At 34.9% G+C, this 18,770-nt stretch overlaps 1 protein-coding gene across 1 annotated transcript in view; it reads right to left on the bottom strand.

The window, feature by feature from the left end:
• The window catches only part of Adgrv1 (adhesion G protein-coupled receptor V1), a 509,007-nt gene that overhangs the window by 155,498 nt on the left and 334,739 nt on the right, over positions 1 to 18,770 (bottom strand). The window contains exon 85 of the mRNA XM_077795043.1: positions 12,461 to 12,639. Within this exon, the coding sequence (XP_077651169.1) occupies positions 12,461 to 12,639 (179 nt within the window). The remainder of the gene's footprint in view (positions 1 to 12,460; positions 12,640 to 18,770) is intronic.

Raw genomic sequence — 18,770 nt, 5'->3', positions numbered from 1 at the left:
TTCAGAAATACAAAACAACTTATTATGTTGTTGTTTTTACTGATATTGACATTTATTAACCTGTTGGGTTCTTGTTGTTTAGAGTAAGCATACTGAGATCTGGATAAGTCATTGTCTTCACTTCTGTATAACATGGTTCTGACATTCATTCCCAAATACTCTATCTTGCAGTATTCACATAAGTGGGGTCCCAGATTGATGGCATATTCTCTATCTCAAGGTAACCCTTAGGACCATATTTTTTTGTTTCCACCCTGGCTTTGACACAGTTGTATATTCTGTTTCCTATACTTTAAATGTGTCAGCTTGTTTCCTTTACCTATAGTAGCTAAGAAACCAACACCCTTTCCTAAATGGGTGGCAACTTTCAAAGATACTCAACATAAACTACTCAGTAGACACATAGTACTATTAACCAATGGCAATCACTCAAGGGCAGATTTCATTTACTTTTGCCTTTATTTTAGTCAAGCACTATTCCCTGAGAAGTATAGAAGACATCTTTTATTAACTTTGAGTGTTCATGATTCCTAATAGATCCATAGAATCATTTGGCTCAGTGACAAAGAATCAATAATAAGACTGTCTTGGGGTTTCCATGTTACAGAAAAAAAGTACATTTTGTATTTTATGGCTCTTTGGGCCTTTCTCCAACTCAGGTTGAGTGATTTAAATTCAGATTCAAAAACCCATTGGACTTGCTAAATTAGAATTTGATCTTAAATGCACATATGAGAAAATTTCCTTCTTACAAGATTTGACATGTCTTATGTGGAATTTAAAATCTTGAGACATTTATTGACCTCTAGATATACTAGATACTTTTTACTAATCATATTATTGTATGGAATCTTTAGAGAAAGTGTGATGTGTGTGTGTGTGTATGTCTTATTGTATAGAAAAAAAAATGTCATTTTCCCCCTAAAATACCATATATTTAAATTTACTCTAAATTTCCTTTCTTCTAATTCAGATATTTCCACTAAGGTATAAAAGCCTCATCCTTCATAAACTTATTAATTTTTACTAGGTAATCTGAAATTAAGCATTGATCTCTAGGCTGAATCTCAAATTACAATGCTGACATAAATAATTTTCAATATAGTATAACTGATATAATCATAGGATTTATGAAAGGATATAATTCTACTGAGGTTATATTAAGTTGATATTTCAGTTGATGTTTGGAGAAAAATAGGAATGTTTTAGGTAGACAAAATGAAATAAAGGCATTGGGAACATAAAAGGTATATATGAAGATATGGGCACAAGAGACCATGGAAAACATCAAGAAATTTAGTTAAACAGGGGTCATAGGGGAGGATGGTTTTAAGGAATGATATAAAAAGCTAGCTCAGCAGTTTAGTGTCAAGGTGTGGATGACCTAATGAACCATGACCTTGAAGGCAATGAAAAGAAACTACTGGGTTTTAACCATCAAAGTGATATGATCCTTTCTACTCTGAAGAATTTAATGAATAGATTATAAAATGAAGATGTTAGACATGTATTAGGAGGTGACCTAACAAACCAAAGATGACAAAGGTAGAACTGAAGATACAATAATAATACTGGAAGATATTCAGGAGTCAGATTAGAAAACAACTGTCAATTTTAGGATGTGGAATATAATGAAAAAAAGTAGAAATAACTCTTAAGTTTGCAGCCTGTTTACCTAGATGGATAGTGGACCTTTCATTAAAGAATGTGGGTCAAGGGGCTGGGGTTGTTGCTCAGTGGTAGAGCACTTGCTTAGCACGTGTGAAACACTGGGTTTGATCCTTAGCACCACATAAAAATAAATACATAAATTAAAAAATAAATATATTATGTCCATCTACAACTAAAAAAAGTATTTATAAAAAAGAATGTGGGTTGGGCTGAGATTGTGGCTCAGTGGTAGAGTGCTTACTTAGCATGTGTGAGGCACTGGGTTCGACTCTCAGCACCACATATAAATAAATAAAGTCCATTGACAACTAAAAAATTATTAAAAAAAAAAAACAAATGTGGGTCAAAGCTTAGTGATTACTTCACTATGCTAAATGTGAGATTCCTGTGTGTCACTTTGATAAAGATGTCTATTAGACATCAGAATATATAACATAGATATGGAGCTTAGAAAGAGGTTTTAGGCAAGAAAGACAACTCTAGGGAGCTATCACGTATAAAACAGTAGTAAGCCATGACAATAGGTAAGAATGTATAGGAAGAGAAGTAGGGCAAAGTCAGTAGTCAGAGAACACCAATATTTAATTAAAGTGTTTTAACTGCTATTATTATCATTTTCCATTAAAATATTAACCATAGGTTATATAAATCACTTGGTAAGAATTTTTACTTTGGCTATACTATTCTTAACCAGATATTATAATTTTTGAAGATATATATGCACTCTATAGAATCCACTAAATAAGCTCTAATGACATAGCTTGGGCAAGATTCATGCAAAACAAATGAACAAAACCATTTGTTGGAAGGAATTGGAAAGCTATTGGGGTAGCTAAGGTTTGTGACACCAAAATCTTACAAAGAATAGACGCTCATTGAGATGATAAAAAAAACTTTTATAATAAGTCAGTCATAAGGAAGTGATAGTAGTTCTCAATTTATATGTTCTAAAGTGGTAGCTTGAAAGTGTATAATACAGAAAGGAGTAATAAACAAATTCACAAGCATAGTAGTGTACCTTTCTCAATAAGCCAAGAACAAGTAGATAAAAAGCAGAGGATATGCAAAAGCTCTGAACAGCTGCAAGCAAACTTGAATAATTAGTGTGTACAAACAACTGCACTCAACAGGTAGAGAATTTGTTTTTAATGAGCATGGAACATGTGACAATATTAACCAGAAGCTGGACTCCAAAACAACTCAACAAATTTCTAAGAACTGAAACCCTACAGATAATGTTCTCTGACAAAAGTAATAAAAGATAGACCTAACAAGTCAAAAATATTTGGAAATTAAGTCCTGCTGGCCCTCTTGGAGAGGCCCAACCCACACAGTGTGGCACACTGCCCCAGAGAAGAACACTGTGCTGAGGTTTCCTATTCACCAATGTGTGGCTCAACCCAAACTATCTCCATTTTGGGATATTGTAGTCACCTCCATATCCCTTCCCACATGGTAATCTCCACTGTGATACATTGGACAGGGCTAGGAGGCAGCTACTTGTTGCAGCACTGCAGGCCACACTGTGGCATCACCAAATAGGTCACCCAGTGCCACTGTATAGCTAGCTAATCCTTCAGCCCCATCTCTGAAAGCAGTTGCTGTCATCTTGGGACACTTTTACTACCATCTTGGGGTACCTCTGCTGCCACCTTTGCTGCCACCTCTGCTATCTTTAGCTGTGGCAGCTTTCACCTTGGGACACGGACTGAGGCCTGAAAGCCCAAGGTACCTACAGCCTTGATGCTACTGCCACCAACAACTAGGGACGTGGCTGCTTCCATCTAGAGACAACAACCAGGACCTAGAAAACCATCATCAAGTTCCCTGTGGACCTGGTTGCACCAGAGGTATTTCTACTAGGTGTGCTAATAGATACCATCCTGTTGCAGAGGCAACAGGCAGCCTTGCATGGGATTGCCTCTCTTTTTTCTCCTGCTAACAGCCAACTTCTTCTGATTACCCTTTCATTAGACCTATAATCTAATATCTCTGTATTCTTACATCCTACTTCATAAACATCATAGCCAACCTCCCCCTCTGTCCACCACTTAGAAACTGTAAGCCCTTATGCAAACCTAGTGGCTACATGGTAGAAGATAACCAAACTCATCATTTCTGTTTATAGTGACAAAACTGTAAATGTCAAAAATAGAAAACAATTGATTTATGGCTGCATATTGGTTGTATTGGGTGCTGTAAACATTGATATCCCCTGTAAAGCTGAGGTATTGGTAACCTGCAGGGACACCACAAGATTAGAGGGTAGAAGCTGTAATATCTCAGATCTGTACTGCAAGATAGGAAGACACACGGTAATATGAAAAAACAAGGGAGGAAAGTGCCCCAAACAAACCAAGATACTACAACAATAGAATCCATTGATAGCACAGTAGATGAAATGTCAGAGGAGTTCAGAATGTACATAATTAAAATGATCTGTGAATTAAAGAATGACCTAAGTGAGCAAATTAGGAAAAAATTAATCACTCCAACAAAGAGTTAAGAGAACAAATACAGGTAGCAAAAGATCACTTCAAGAAAGAGATAGAGATTCTGAAAAAAACCCAAACAGAAATCCTTGAAATGAAGGAAACAATAAACTAAATAAAAAACTCAATAGAAAGCATCACCAACAGACTAGATCACTTGGAAGACAGAACCTCTGACAATGAAAACAAAATATACAATCTTGAAAATCAAGTTGACCATGTAGTGAAGATAGTATGAAACCATGATCCGAATATCCAAGAAGTATGGAATAATATCTAAAGACCAAATCTAAGATTTATCAGGATAGAGAAAGGCACAGAGATTTAAACCAAAGGAATGCACAATCTCTTTAGTGAAATAATATCAGAAAATTTGCCAAACATGAAGAATGAATTGGAAAATCAAATATAAGAGGCTTACAGGACACCAAATGTACAAAGTTACACCAAGACACATTATAATGAAAATGCTTAGCATATAGAATAAAGATAGAATTTTAGAGACCTCAAAAGAGAGGAATCAGATTATATATAGGGGAAGACCAATCTGGATCTCAGCAGATTTTGCAACCCAGACCCTCAAAACCAAGAGATCCTGAAACAACACATACTAAGCTCTGAAAGAAAACTGATGCCAACTAAGAATATTATATCCAACAAAATTAAGCTTCAGATTTAATGACGAAAACAAACCTTCCATGATAAATAAAAGTTAAAAAAATTTACAGCAAGAAACTTGCACTATAGAACATTCTTGCCAAATATTCCACGAGGAAGAAATGAAAAACAACAATGAAAATCTGCAAAGGGAGGAACTACACTAAAGGAAAGACCAATTAAAGGAGAAACCAAGTAAACTTAAAAACCAAAATAAACAAGATGACCTGGAACACAAATCATGTCTCAATAGAACCCTGAACGTCAATGGCTAAACTCAGACAAAGACTGGCAGACTGGAATGAGAACTCCTGTAAAACACGTCAAAAATCCCAGAAAGCAATATGTTGCCTTCAAAAAACTCGTCTCACAGGAAAAGACATCCAGAGACTGAAGGTGAAAGGATGAGAAAAAATGCATCACTCACATGGACTGTGTAAACAAGCAGGAGTTTCCATCCTCATATCAAAGTTAGTGGACTTCAAAGTTAGTAAAAAGGGATAAAGAAGGTGACTTCATACTACTTAGGAGAATCATACATCAACAAGACATAACAATCATAAATATCTGTGCCCCAAACAATGGGGCATTTATGTATAGCAAACAAACCCTTCTCAACTTCAAGAATCAAATAAACCATAACACAATAATACTGGGTGACTTTAACACACCTCTCTCACCACTGGATAGATCTTCCAAACAAAAACTAAACAAAAAACTATAGAACTCACTAAAACAATCAATAATTTAGACTTAACAAACATATATAGACTATTCCATCCATCAACAAGCAAATACACTTCGTTCTCAGCAGCACATGGATCCTTCTCCAAAATAGACCATATGTTATGCTACAAAGCAAGTCTTTGCAAATACAAAAAAATAGAGATACCACCCTGCATTCTATCTGACCATAATGGAATGAAATTAGAAACCAATGATAAAATAAAAAATAGAAGCTACTCCAACACCTGGAAACTAAATAATATGCTACTGAATGATGTACAGATAACAGAAGACATCAGGAAGGGGATAAAAAAATTCTTACAGGTGAATGAGAACTCCTGTATAACACATCAAAATCTCTGGGACACTATGAAGGCAGTAGTACTAAGAGGAAAGTTTATTGCTTAAGCTCATTCATTAAAAGAAGAAAAGGTCAACAAATAAACAGCCTGACATTATATCTCAAAGCCCTAGAAAAAGAGGAACAAACCAACACCAAAAGAAGCAGAAAATAGGAAATAACTAAAATTAGGGTGAAAAAAATGAAATTGAAACAAGAAACAATTGAAAAATTGACAAAACAAAAAGTTGGTTCTTTGAAAAAATAAATAAAATTGATAAATCCTTAAACATGCTAATGAAGAGAAAAAGAGAGAAAACTCAAAATACTAACATCCATGATGAAAAAGGAAATATCACAACAGATACTCAGAAATAGAGAAGATAATTAGAAATTCTTTTGAAAAATTTTTACTCCAATAAAATATAGAAGGCATCAAAAAATTTCTAGAGTAATATGATTTGCCCAAACTGAATCAGGATGGTATACACGATTTAAACAGATCAATTTCAAACAATGAAATAAAAGATGCCATCAGAAGCCTACCAACCAAGAAAAGCCCAGAACCAGACAGATACATGGCTGAGTTTTACAATACCTTTAAAGAATAACTAATACCAATAAAACTTCCAAACTCATTCTATGAGGCCAATATCACTCTGATTTCAAAACCGGACAAAGACACATCAAAGAAAGAAAAGTTCAGACCAGTATCTCTAATGAACACAGATAAAAAAGTTCTCAATAAAATTCTGGCAAATCAAATACAAAAACATATCAAAAAGATAGTGTACCACGATCAAGTGGGGTTCATCCTAGGGATGCAAGGTTGGTTCAACATATGGAAATCAATATGTCTACTGATGTGATGAATTACATTTAAAGATAAGAATCATATTATCATCAAAATAGATGCAGAAAAAGCATTTGACAAAATACCACACCCCTTCATGTTCAAAACTCTAAAAAACTAGGGATAACAGGAACACATCTAAACATTGTAAAAGCTATCTATGCTAAGCCCTAGGCCAACATCATTCTAAATGTAGAAAAACTGAAAGCATTCCCTCCAAAAATGGGAACAAGACAGGGTGCCCTCTTTCACCATTTCTATTTAACATAGTTCTTAAAACATAGGCCAGGTCAATTAGATAAAAGAAATTAAAGGGATATAGATAGGAAAAGATAAACTCAAACTATCATTATCTGCCAATGACATAATCCCATACTTAGAGGATCCAAAAAAAATTCCACCAGAAAACTTTTAGACTCAATGAATGAATTCAGCAAAGTATCAGGATATAAAATCAATACCCATAAATAAAATGCATTTCTATACATCAGTGATGAATCCTCTGAAAGAGAAAATAGAAAAACTACCCCATTCATAATAGCCTCCCCCCAAAAAAATGTTCTTGGGAATCAAACTAGCAAGAGAGGTGAAAGACCTGTACAATGAAACTATAGAATGCTAAAGAAAGAAACTGAAGATAGAAAGATCTAAATTAATGAAGAAAAGAAGGAGGAGGAGGAGGAGGAGGAGGAGGAGGAGGAGGAGGAGGAAGAAGAAGAAGAAGAAGAAAAGATCTCCCATGCTCTTAGATAGGCAAAATCAATATTGTCAAAATGGCCATACTACCCAAAGCACTATGCAGATTCAATGTGATTCCAATTAAAAACCCAATGTTATTCCTTATAGAAATAGAAAAAACAATAATGAAACACATTTGGAAAAATAAGAGACCCAGAATAGCTGAAGCAATCCTTAGCAAGAAGAGTGAAGCAGAAGGCATCACAATACCAGATGTTAAACCATACTACAAAGTTACAGTATCAAAATGGCATGGTATTGGCACCAAAATAAACTTGTAGACCAATGGTATAGAATAGAAGACACAGAGATGAACTCACATAAATACAGTTTTCTCATACTAGACAAAAGCATCAAAAACATACATTGGACAAAAGATAGCCTCTTCAACAAATGGTGCTGAGAAAATAGGAAATCCATATGCAAAAAAAAGAAAAAAAAAAAAGAAACTAAACCCCTATCCCTCAAAATGCACAAAACTCAACTGAAAGTGGATCAAGGACCTAGGAATTAGATCAGAGACCTTGTGCCTAATAGAAGAAAAAGTAGGCCCAAATCTTCACCATGTCAGATTAGGCCCCAGCTGCCTTAACAAGACTCGTAAAGCACAAGAAATAAAATCAAGAATCAATAAATGGGATGGATTCAAACTGAAAAGCTTCTTCTCAGCAAAAGAAACAATCAATGAGGTGAAGAGAGAGCCTACATTTTGGGAGCAAATCTTTACCACACACATGTCAGATAGAGCATTAATCTCCAGGATATATAAAGAACTCAATGCCAAAAAAAAAAAAAAAAAACAGCTCAATCAATAAATGGGCTAAGGAGCTGAACATGTACTTTTCAGAAGAAAAAATAAAGTTGATCAACAAATATACGAAATAATGTTCAACATCTCTAGCAATTAGAGAAATGCAGATCAAAACTACTCTAAGATTTCATCTCACTCCAGTCAGAATGACAGTTATCAAGAACGTAAGCAATAATAAGTGTTGGTGAGGATGTGGGGGAAAAGGCACACTCATACATTGCTGGTGGGACTGAAAATTGGTGCAACTAATCTGGAAAGCAATATGGAGAATCTTTAGAGAACCTGGAATGGAACCACCATTTGACCCAGCTATCCGACTCCTTAGTCTATACCCTAAAGACTTAAAAACAGCATACTATACTAGCACAGCCACTTCAAAGTTTACAGCAGCAAAACTCACAATAGCTAAACTGTGGCAGCAACATAGATGCCCTTGAATAGATGAATGGATAAAGAATCTGTGATACATATATACAATGGAATATTACTCAGCATTAAAAGATAATAAAATTATAGTATTTTCAGGTAAATGGATAGAGTTGGAGAATATCATGCTAAGTGAAAGAAGCCAGTCTCAAAAAAAAGGGCTGAATGTTTTCTCCGATAAGTAGATGCTAATGCATAAATGGGGTGGTGCATGGGATAAATGGGGGAACTTTGGATGGGTCAAAGGGGAGGGGAGAAGGGGGCAAATGGGTAGGAAAGATAGTGTAATGAGACGTTCATTCTTATCCGAGGTACATGTATGATTGTGTGAATGGTGTGATTTTACTTCAAGCACAACCAGAGAAGCAAAAAATTCTGTTCCTTTTATGTACAATGAATTGAAGAGCTTTCTATTGTCATGTATAACTGATTAGAACTAATAAATAAATAATAAAAGAATACACGGACTAATTAAGAAATAACCAAAATTGATGGTGTAGAATAACACAACCATCTTTCACAGGATCCGGGGCCTTTCAAGTCTGGCAGTAGTCATTGATGACACATAATTTTTTATTTGAATTGCTCTCACATATTACAAGCATCTTAAGGACTAGAACTATGCTTTCGTCATAAAACCTAAAATGATATGCCATAATTATTTGTTCTTTGAAAACATTTTTGATGTAGTCAGGTCTACTCCATGCAAATTCTTCTTTCAGAGCAAAAGTGCTGCTTCAGGTACATACAAAGAGATGTTTTCTGTTCCCTTGGGGTGAATCAGAATGAAATACTATTTATTGGGGAGTAATATTAACACCAGGAAGGGTAGAACTGTTGTTCACACTGGCTATTTCTTTCACAAACATTCTTCTGAGAATGATTAAGAAATTATCTGTGAATGATTCACAAGAAGTTCTTAAAGTTATGTGGGCTGAGTTAGTGCTGCCAAGCATGCTATTTGAGAGATTAATTTAGAAATTTGGAGTTGATAATCATTCAAGCTCAACTTTGACAGCCTGACTTCTATATATATTCCTCAAACCAGACACACATGTAATAAATAAATAAAATTCAAATATATAAAAAATAGGAAATTAAATAATGTACTTCTAAGCAACTCATGAGTCAAAGAAAAATAATAGACAATATTACGTGGTTCAAAATTAATCTTGGGAAAGAACAATATTGATCAATCCCAGAAAAACTGATCAAGAAAGAGAGAAAAAAGTGAGAGAAGATACATATCATCAATATCAAGAATGAAAAAGAATATATCACTACAGATCACACAACTTTAAAAACAACGGAGAAACTATGAGATGGAATTGACCAAACTATGTTATGTACATATGTGAATATACCATAGTGAATTTCACCTTTATACATAAGTATAAGCCACCAATCAAAGTAAAATAGAAGGAAAACCAGTAGAGGAGAGGAGACGAGGGAAAAAGGAAGCACTGCATACTGAAATGAGCAAATTATATTCCATGAATTCATGATTATGTGAAAATGAACCCCACTATTATGTAGAACTGTAATGTATTAATAAAAACATAAAAATTTTGATTAGTTAGGTTAAATGGAAAAGTTTATAGAAAAAAGACAACTTACAAAATTAACGAAGAACCAGAAATAGGAAAGATGAATTGTTGTATATATTTTAAAGAAAATGAATATATAACTAAAAGTCTTTCTATAAGAAAACCTTAGGCCTGGCTAGCTTCCTGTGAGTAGTCTTATTACTAAGGAAGAAATAACACCAGACTTACAGTCTTGTTCTGCTAATACAAAAAGAAGGGTCACTTCCTGACTTCTTAAAAATGTGATCGGCATTAAATTTGACAAAAACTTTTAAATAATAACACCTTACATATATTAATGCATTAGCGATTTAGAGAAATCTCTTCACTATGGGGAAATTTAATATACCTACAAAGTGACCTCTGCACAAAAGATGAGCTATTAGATAAATCACAGAAGCATAAATCGTAGCATTACCTCTAGAGAAATGGCATGCTTTAAAATGATGATATAGGTAAATAATACTTTAATACAAATAATGTGCCAATTTATATCCTTATATTGAGATTGAAGTGATATTAGAAATATGGATCCTTTGAATCACAAATAAGTTCACAGGAGTATTTTATATGAATTAAGTAGAAAAGTAAGCTATAATATAGAATCTAGTCACTTTGGGTCTAATAATTCTATAACATTAAAACCAGATAGAATTTCATGTAAATCTTTTTACATTTTGTTTATTATAATTTAGTTGGTCATAGAGAACATCTTATAAAAGCTTAAGGCGGCAAATATTTTAAGAGTAAGTTATCTGGACATTCTTGTATGGTTGTTTAGTACTCCCTGTAGCAATCCTTTCAGAAGCATCAAGAGTTTCTCTGAGTTAATATCACTTCCATCTCGTCTCATTTATCAAGGCAGGGTGGGGACACATGTAAAAATAAAACTGTCATCAAATGACCCTGCTTTGCCAAAGAATTCATGAAACTCATGGAAGGAATAGGCTGCTGGCCACCAGGGCTTGCCTCACATTTACTTTGTATTTAACAAAGAATGATGCACAATTTTCTAAAATTAACCCTGACAGCCCAAGATCTAAATGAAAGCGAATAGTCAATAGTAGTATAATTTTGAAAATACACTATCATTTCTTTCTATAAGATTATAGGTTTTTTGAATTTTGTATGGATAAAATACATTATAATACTATAATCAGCATAAGAAAATCTTCTTGAATCTCAATAAAAAGATTGATTAAAAATAGCATATCAGCACGAGTTTAAATGTGTGTTTTATATAGCTAGGCTTTGGCTGAATGTTGTGTAGAGTATGTGTCTGTGACTGCCTAAATGTGAAATACATGTGCATACATCAATAAGAGGTATTTGTTAAGTATATGACTGATCAGACACACTAGTGAAATGACTTCTGCTTGTATACTATTTTACCTTTTAAACATTTTTCACATCCACTAATTGAGTTTTATCTTCACAATCCACCATGAAATAATTAAGTAATACTTTCCTCATACGATTATGGATAGACTTTTCCTTCTTGTTCAGAATGTTACTTTTCCTTTATTTCCATGAAACTAAGGGAGCTGGTTAAGCTTTTTTATTACAAACGTTTGCTTTAGCTTTTCCCTGCATGCAGAATCAATAAAGGAGAGGCTAAACAATCTTCAAAGCTATAAGATGCCTGATTCTGGGTTAAAGCAAACACACATATGTGTGTGTAAAGGAGCATTGGATTTCAAAGATTACAAGGGTACTTTGATAGGAACATCTGAGAAAGACATTGTCTCCTCATGTAGTATATAGACAATGCATTCTTTTTGATACCTTTTTTTGGTATTTAGGGGTCTTGTGGTTGATGATACCTGCTACCTTCAATTCCCCCTGAAAACACACTCTAGATAATGTCCATACTCCAAAAATTTTTTTTTGCTGATTATCAAAATTTTCATCATGCCTTGATTTTGCTAGACATGATCATTTGACTCAACCTAATAAACTAAATATGCTAAAGTATAAATTACTGTAAACTTTTTGATATACCAACTCACCTGAGAAAATTCCATCTATCAGAGGAACCTGAGAGGCCATAGATTCTAATTTAAAGAAATCATAGAGGAAGTCACGCTTCAGACAGCGTGCTGGGAAAGCTACCGGCACAGAAAAGCTAAGAAGGCAACGTGCCCTCCTGAGTGTACTTACAGGTCACCGTGAATGAGTCCGTAGATCTGTGCCATGCTCTGATGATAGACACCCTTCAAAATAATTATGAGGAGAATCACCACAAAAGATGGAAGGCCCCAACTCAGAAGGAAAAACAGCAGATACCTCCTCTCTGTGTGTTCGTCATTCATCACAAGCACGTACCAGAAATTCACAGACTAAGAAAGGAAACAAAAAATGAACAGGTTCTGGTTTAATGGTATTTCACAAACTTACTTGGCTTAAGTGTGAAGAGTCAGGGACCAGCAAAGGCCTAGGATGTACTTAATAATAATTACTGTTTTGATGTGATTTTTTTAAAAAGTTAGTTCATACATACATTCTTTCATATAACCAAGAAATTCATCACACTTCAAAAGTCTAGGAACACAAGAAAATATTTAGTTTACTTATGTATCTTTTATTTTTCTTAATTTGCTCTGTTTTTATCTCAATTATAATCTTCTGTGACTGTTCTGTAAATCTGTCCTAGAAGAAATGTGCACTGATATTCAAATTTGCTTCCCATGTGAACAATTCATGCTGATAACGAAATAAAAGGCCCTACGTTTTTAGGCTTTTTAAAAAAATTAGAGCATTATAATTACACATAGGAGTTGAGTTTATTTTGACAAAATCACCCCTGCATGAAATTTGATTTTAATCCTCATTCCTTTGGCTTTTCTTCCTCTCCTTCCTTCCCTTATTCTCCCTCCTCTGTTCTACAGATCTTCCTTTTGTTCCTTTATTTATTTATTTTTGATTGGTACTTTCTACATACACATAAAAGTAAAATTCTCTGTGTTATATTTATATATGCACATAACATGTCTTTTAAAGAATTCATTCTGAATGGCCTCCCTTTACCCTTCCCTCCACTCTGCTTCTCCTTCTTCTACATTAATAATCTTTTCTTTATATTATCCTATCTTTCCCTCCCCTTTTCCTCTATTTTGCTCTAGCTTCCACTTATGAAAGAAAACATTCAACCTTTAAGTTTTTGGGTCTAACATATTTTACATATTCTTCACTTCCATTAATTTACCAGCAAGTGCCATTATTTCATTCTTCTTTCTGGTTGAGTGAAACTCCGTTGTGTATATATCCATTCCTCTATTGACAGACATCTGGGTTGATTCCATAATTTGACTATTATGAATGGTGCTGCCATAAACATTGATATGCCTGTATCACTACAGTATGCTGAGTTTAGTTCTTCTGGATAAATAAATACTGAGAAGTGGGATGGCTGGGTTATATGGTGGTTCCATTACTAGTATTCTGAGGAATCTTCACATTGCTTTCCATAGGGGTTGCACTAATTCATAGTCCCATCAATGACTGCATCAGTGTACTTCCCCCCAACATCTTCACCATCATTTATTATTATTTGTGTTGCTTTTTGACAATTTTTATTCTTTGAGGGCCTAACATATGGCAGGGCCAGACACTGTTCCATTGAATGGGGATAATTGTGAAAATGACCCTAGTCTGAGTCCCAGTGGGAGACAGAGAATAGGAAACAGAAATTGATTGCAGGGAGAGAAAAATAATGGAATAGATTTTGTGGCTTCTCTTTCTCAGTTTACACTACCTCTTTTTTGTAATTCACTTGACAAACATTTGAGTGCTTACTAAATTTCAAAAATCAGTCAAGCCAGTGAGGATACAGGAATGAAAGAGACAGGGAAAGTATTTACTATCCTGAATCTTAGATTTCAAGCTGAGCAACAAATAATTAAGGGCAATATTTAACTTATACTTATATCTGTTATTTCTTATTAAAATAAAATATATACAAGGGGACAGCACATGGAGAGTGAAGGGGATGTGGAGAGAGGTTAGGTACATGGGAATAAGGAAAATGAGGCCTGCAGATATTATTTTTGGCCCCAAAGCCCATGCCTAGTTTATATCAAAGCCAAATCTAGAAATTATATATTCTGTCTTCTAGTGTTTTATTTCCACAAGGAATTCTTGTATTTAATTGTGAGTTAATACAGTAATGACATTGAATGTCATGATAGACATATTTTACAACTATTCACTGGATAAATCATCCTTCTCAATTTCATGTGGTAGAAAGCATGAATATAGATGAATCACACACATATGTATGTGGTGTGTGTGTGTGTGTGTGTGTGTGTGCGCACACACACATACATATAACAGTAAGGGGATAAACCCAAGTAACAACGTTTCTAGGGCCTCGGTTATGTGTACAAGAAGATTATTATAAAGATTCAATGATGTGGGAGACCAACCTCACATGTGACTGAGTTAACTCCCCTGCTGGGCAATGAGGCATCAGGCACCCATGCTGCTAGACTGCCTTGCTCTTCTAGGGTTTGAGTAACTGTGTCTTAGCACGGGTCTTCCTACAGCCCCATGGGTAGAGCTGCACTCACCTGTTCCTTTGTAATATTACCCCTTGCCCTGTTTAGGATAGAATGTTCCATGGAAGTGCCTTGTGTGTGTCCCCTTCTCTTACTGTGCCCTTGGGTATGGCCTACCCAGGTGTCAGTCAACCTGCTGACAATGGACATCATGAAGATAGACTCAGCCCCCTGAAACCTGACCCCTGGCCTCATTTTAATAGGTTCTCCTCAATAAAAGGGGTCAACACATGCTCGCTCTCTATTCCTGTGGATCCTTAAGGTCAGAGGAGCCATCACAGTGATCCCAAAGAAAAAGGTATTTGTGTCTCTTGTGTGGTTATTTTGCGCAGCCCAGTTAGCCCAGTTTACCTGGAGTGACCTCTGAGCCATTTAGTTGTGAACAGAAACCCGGCACAATGAGATATTACATATAAAGTCCTGACAAATGTGTACACTCTCAAATCTGCTGTTAATATGTGATCAAAGAGAAATAGGTTAAGATCAAAAGCAAGCAATTATACAGTAAAAACCCTTCTTTTGTGAGAAAAATATATTTCTAGTGTTTGTGGGAAAGCTTTCAGATTCTGTTAACTGAGGCTTCCAGGGAAGATTCTATCTGGACCAAATTGGCCTTGAGGGATTACTATTAGTCTACACTAGTGAAGGAAAAAAATGTTTGGTTACTTGGATATTTCTGTCTCTGATTTTTATTTCCTGTCAGCACTTCTTATCTTTATGTACATCTGCTTATATCTATAATTATAAAGCATGTTTTGAGTTGCTGCTTATGTAAATTTGTTCTAACTCCTTTTCAAAAAAAATTATAAGGTTCAAAAGTGTTTTTCCTCTTTTCACATTTAGCATAAGGATGTGGACCCAAGTAAATGGGATGTGTCAATAGTCTGATGCTGATGTAATCAATACTGCGAGTTAGAGGATAAAACTGCACACAATGTAAGGATCACTGATTAATCTATCTCCAAAAGAGAAGTGCTGGTTATTAAGTAGATATTTGTGTGTATCCATGAATCATCGTGACTCAGTGCTCAATGGAGCAGTAGCTGGAAGACTCAGAAAGGAGAGTACTGGAAGGAGGTAAATGACTCCTAAATTGATTTACCATGATGAAGATTGGGACATTTGCAAAATGTCTGCTTTTACACAGATGGACATCAGATCCATCAGGATCACTAGACCTTTCGGCAACTGTCTGACCTTTACCATAGGCTCAGACAAAATTGAGATAAATTAATTGTTTGTTAGATTTATATATGCAATACTTCTGTAGTGTTGCTAAATTCTTGAATACTTGATTAAGCCAAACAAGCTTCAAACTCTCACAAGCTTTTGACAATTTGAAAAAAATATACATATAGGTATACATGCATATATATGTGTTTGTGTGTTTATTTATCTACCTACCTATCTATTCCTTCTTAAGAGAATCCAATCACTGAGGTACACTCCAAGAACAGCATTTCCCATTACTTGTCATTTTTAAAGCTACAGAATGCAAATCTTGTGCAATAAAACAATATTTAATTATTCTAGAATTACTATGTGGTCTATACATAAGATTTGTTTTGACTAACTCCTTTCAAATCTTACTTGAATTTTATTTAAATACAGTAAGGCAGGCATGTGCTGGGACACACCTAGCTCGTGAGCTCCCCTTTTCTAAACATTGTCTACCTTCCTTTCCTAGAGGAGGGCAGAGTGGGTTCAGCAGCTCCTATGCTCCCTGACTCTGCTCCCTAGACACAGATGATTTGATTAGGGGGAGAAGGCTGACCTAGTTTGGTCACATCTATCATGAATTCCTTGATTCCTTGATAGTCTAGGTGGGTCCACTGAAATAAGAGGGCGCATGAACTGGAGGGGCAGACACAAGCATAGTAAAGACAGTGGGCCAGGCGCAATGGTGCATGCCTGTAATCCCAGTGGCTTGGGAAGCTGAGACAGGAGAATAGTGATTTCAAAGCCAGCCTCAGCAACAGTGAGACGCTAAGCAACTCAGTGAGACCCTGTCTCTAAATAAAATACAAAATAGGGCTGGGGATGTGACTTAGTGGCCAAGTGCCCTCGAGTTCAATCCCTGGTACCCGCTCCGCCCCCCCCCCAAAAAAAAAAAAAAGAAACTGTGACTGTAGAGAATATTTTGGGCAGACAAAACTTTTCCCTTGCTCATAGTCCCATGTGAGGTCCACCTGCACTTACAATTCTTGGGTTCAACAAGTTATCCTACAAACGTATTATCTCTTTTGTCATTGCAATGTTTGGTTATATTGGCTCAACTTATGTTCCAAAACAACTTGACTGAGGTGTGTATTGTTATCCTCAAGCAGTGGAATTAAAACCTCCAATTATTGATATTGTTTAAACAACAGAAGATAATAGAACATTTGACTATCCTCAGTCCCTAAAATCATGGCTCCTTCTTTGTAATCTAACTTAAGAGTATCAAGAGATCAATATGTTTACACAGCAATTTCATGCTGGCAGATACGTGTATGTGTGTGTGTGTGTGTGTGTGTGTGTGTATAAATATGTGTAACTGATGTGATTATGCAATCTTTGTAATGTTTTGAATAACCAATAAAAAAAATAAAAAGCTACAATGCAAAAAAATAAATAAATAAATGAATAAATAAATAAATGTATGCATATAAAAATATATAGGTGATTTGCATGTCTTAGTGTTTGTGAGCTTTTAACCAATGCTGGAACTAACAGCATGCAATTAAATGGTGTCACTATCACTCAAACATGCCTCATGCTAGCTTGAGCATGGCTTGTCTGTCTTATGATTTTCTTGCTAAAGACTAAGTGTAAGATAAATATTTCGATATCTAAGTCTCTACATTTCTATCTGTAAGCTTTAAAAATGTCTTTAGAAACACAATATGATGATGGGTAACAAAAATGAACAAACTATGTTGTTATATTGTGTATATACAAATATGTAGCAATAAATCCCATTATTATATATAATTATAATGTACCAATTAAGAAAAAAAAGAAACATGTTCTGAGCCATCTCAAGATGGTAAAGGTCAGACAGTTGCTGGAGGGCCTAACTGAAGAATGTCCATCTGTGTAAAAGCAGACACTTTACAAATGTCTCAATTTTTATATAATGAATCAATTTAAAATTAGTAGGATTTTAAGCAAAGCGTTATATCAAATTTAACCAGCTACTTTAATCTGACTTGACTGTTTCTATAATTTGCACACACTCAGAATACCAAGTTTCCTACCACTAAGATTGTTCAAATTGATGTGATGTTGTCTCTGAAAACAAGTCCTAATAGATTCAAAAATATCATCAGCATTATACACCATCAAATTGGCCACTTAGAAAGAGACAATAGAAAAAATACTTTGCAGTTTAAAAAAATTAGTAATATTAGTAGTTTACCACATCCTTACTACCAACTTGGCATAACTGAACTACCATCATCTTTTTTAAATATATTTTTTAGTTGTATATGGACACAATACCTTTGTTTTGTTTCTTTCTATTTTTATGGTGCTAGGGATTGAACCCAGTGCCTCACACATGCTAGGCAAGTGCTCTATCACTGAGCCACAACCCCAGCCCCCGCAACCCTCTTATTTTTATTATTGCTCACCAGTAAAGGATGATGCACTTGATTTTGCATATTTACCACCATTACCAGGATATGAAGATTACCTGAGTGACTGTGCTTAGGAGAACTTAACTAAAAGCAAATGTGAATAAGTGTAAAGAACCTTATGAAATTATATTTTTGAAAACTTCATATTATAAACAGAATCTACAGAAATATAGAAAAAGAATTTGCAAAGTTTCCCCCAAGATAATCTTCCAGGTGAAAATAAATAATATAAACAATGATATTTTTAAATTATAAAATTTTGAAAAAAACATGATGATTAGAAAATTGCTTTGG

This window comes from Urocitellus parryii, chromosome 1 (genome assembly GCF_045843805.1).
Source record: "Urocitellus parryii isolate mUroPar1 chromosome 1, mUroPar1.hap1, whole genome shotgun sequence".
In the NCBI taxonomy this organism is placed as follows: Eukaryota; Metazoa; Chordata; class Mammalia; order Rodentia; family Sciuridae; genus Urocitellus; species Urocitellus parryii.
The sequence above is the reverse complement of the archived record's forward strand: the minus strand, read 5'-3'. Positions and strand labels throughout refer to the sequence as shown.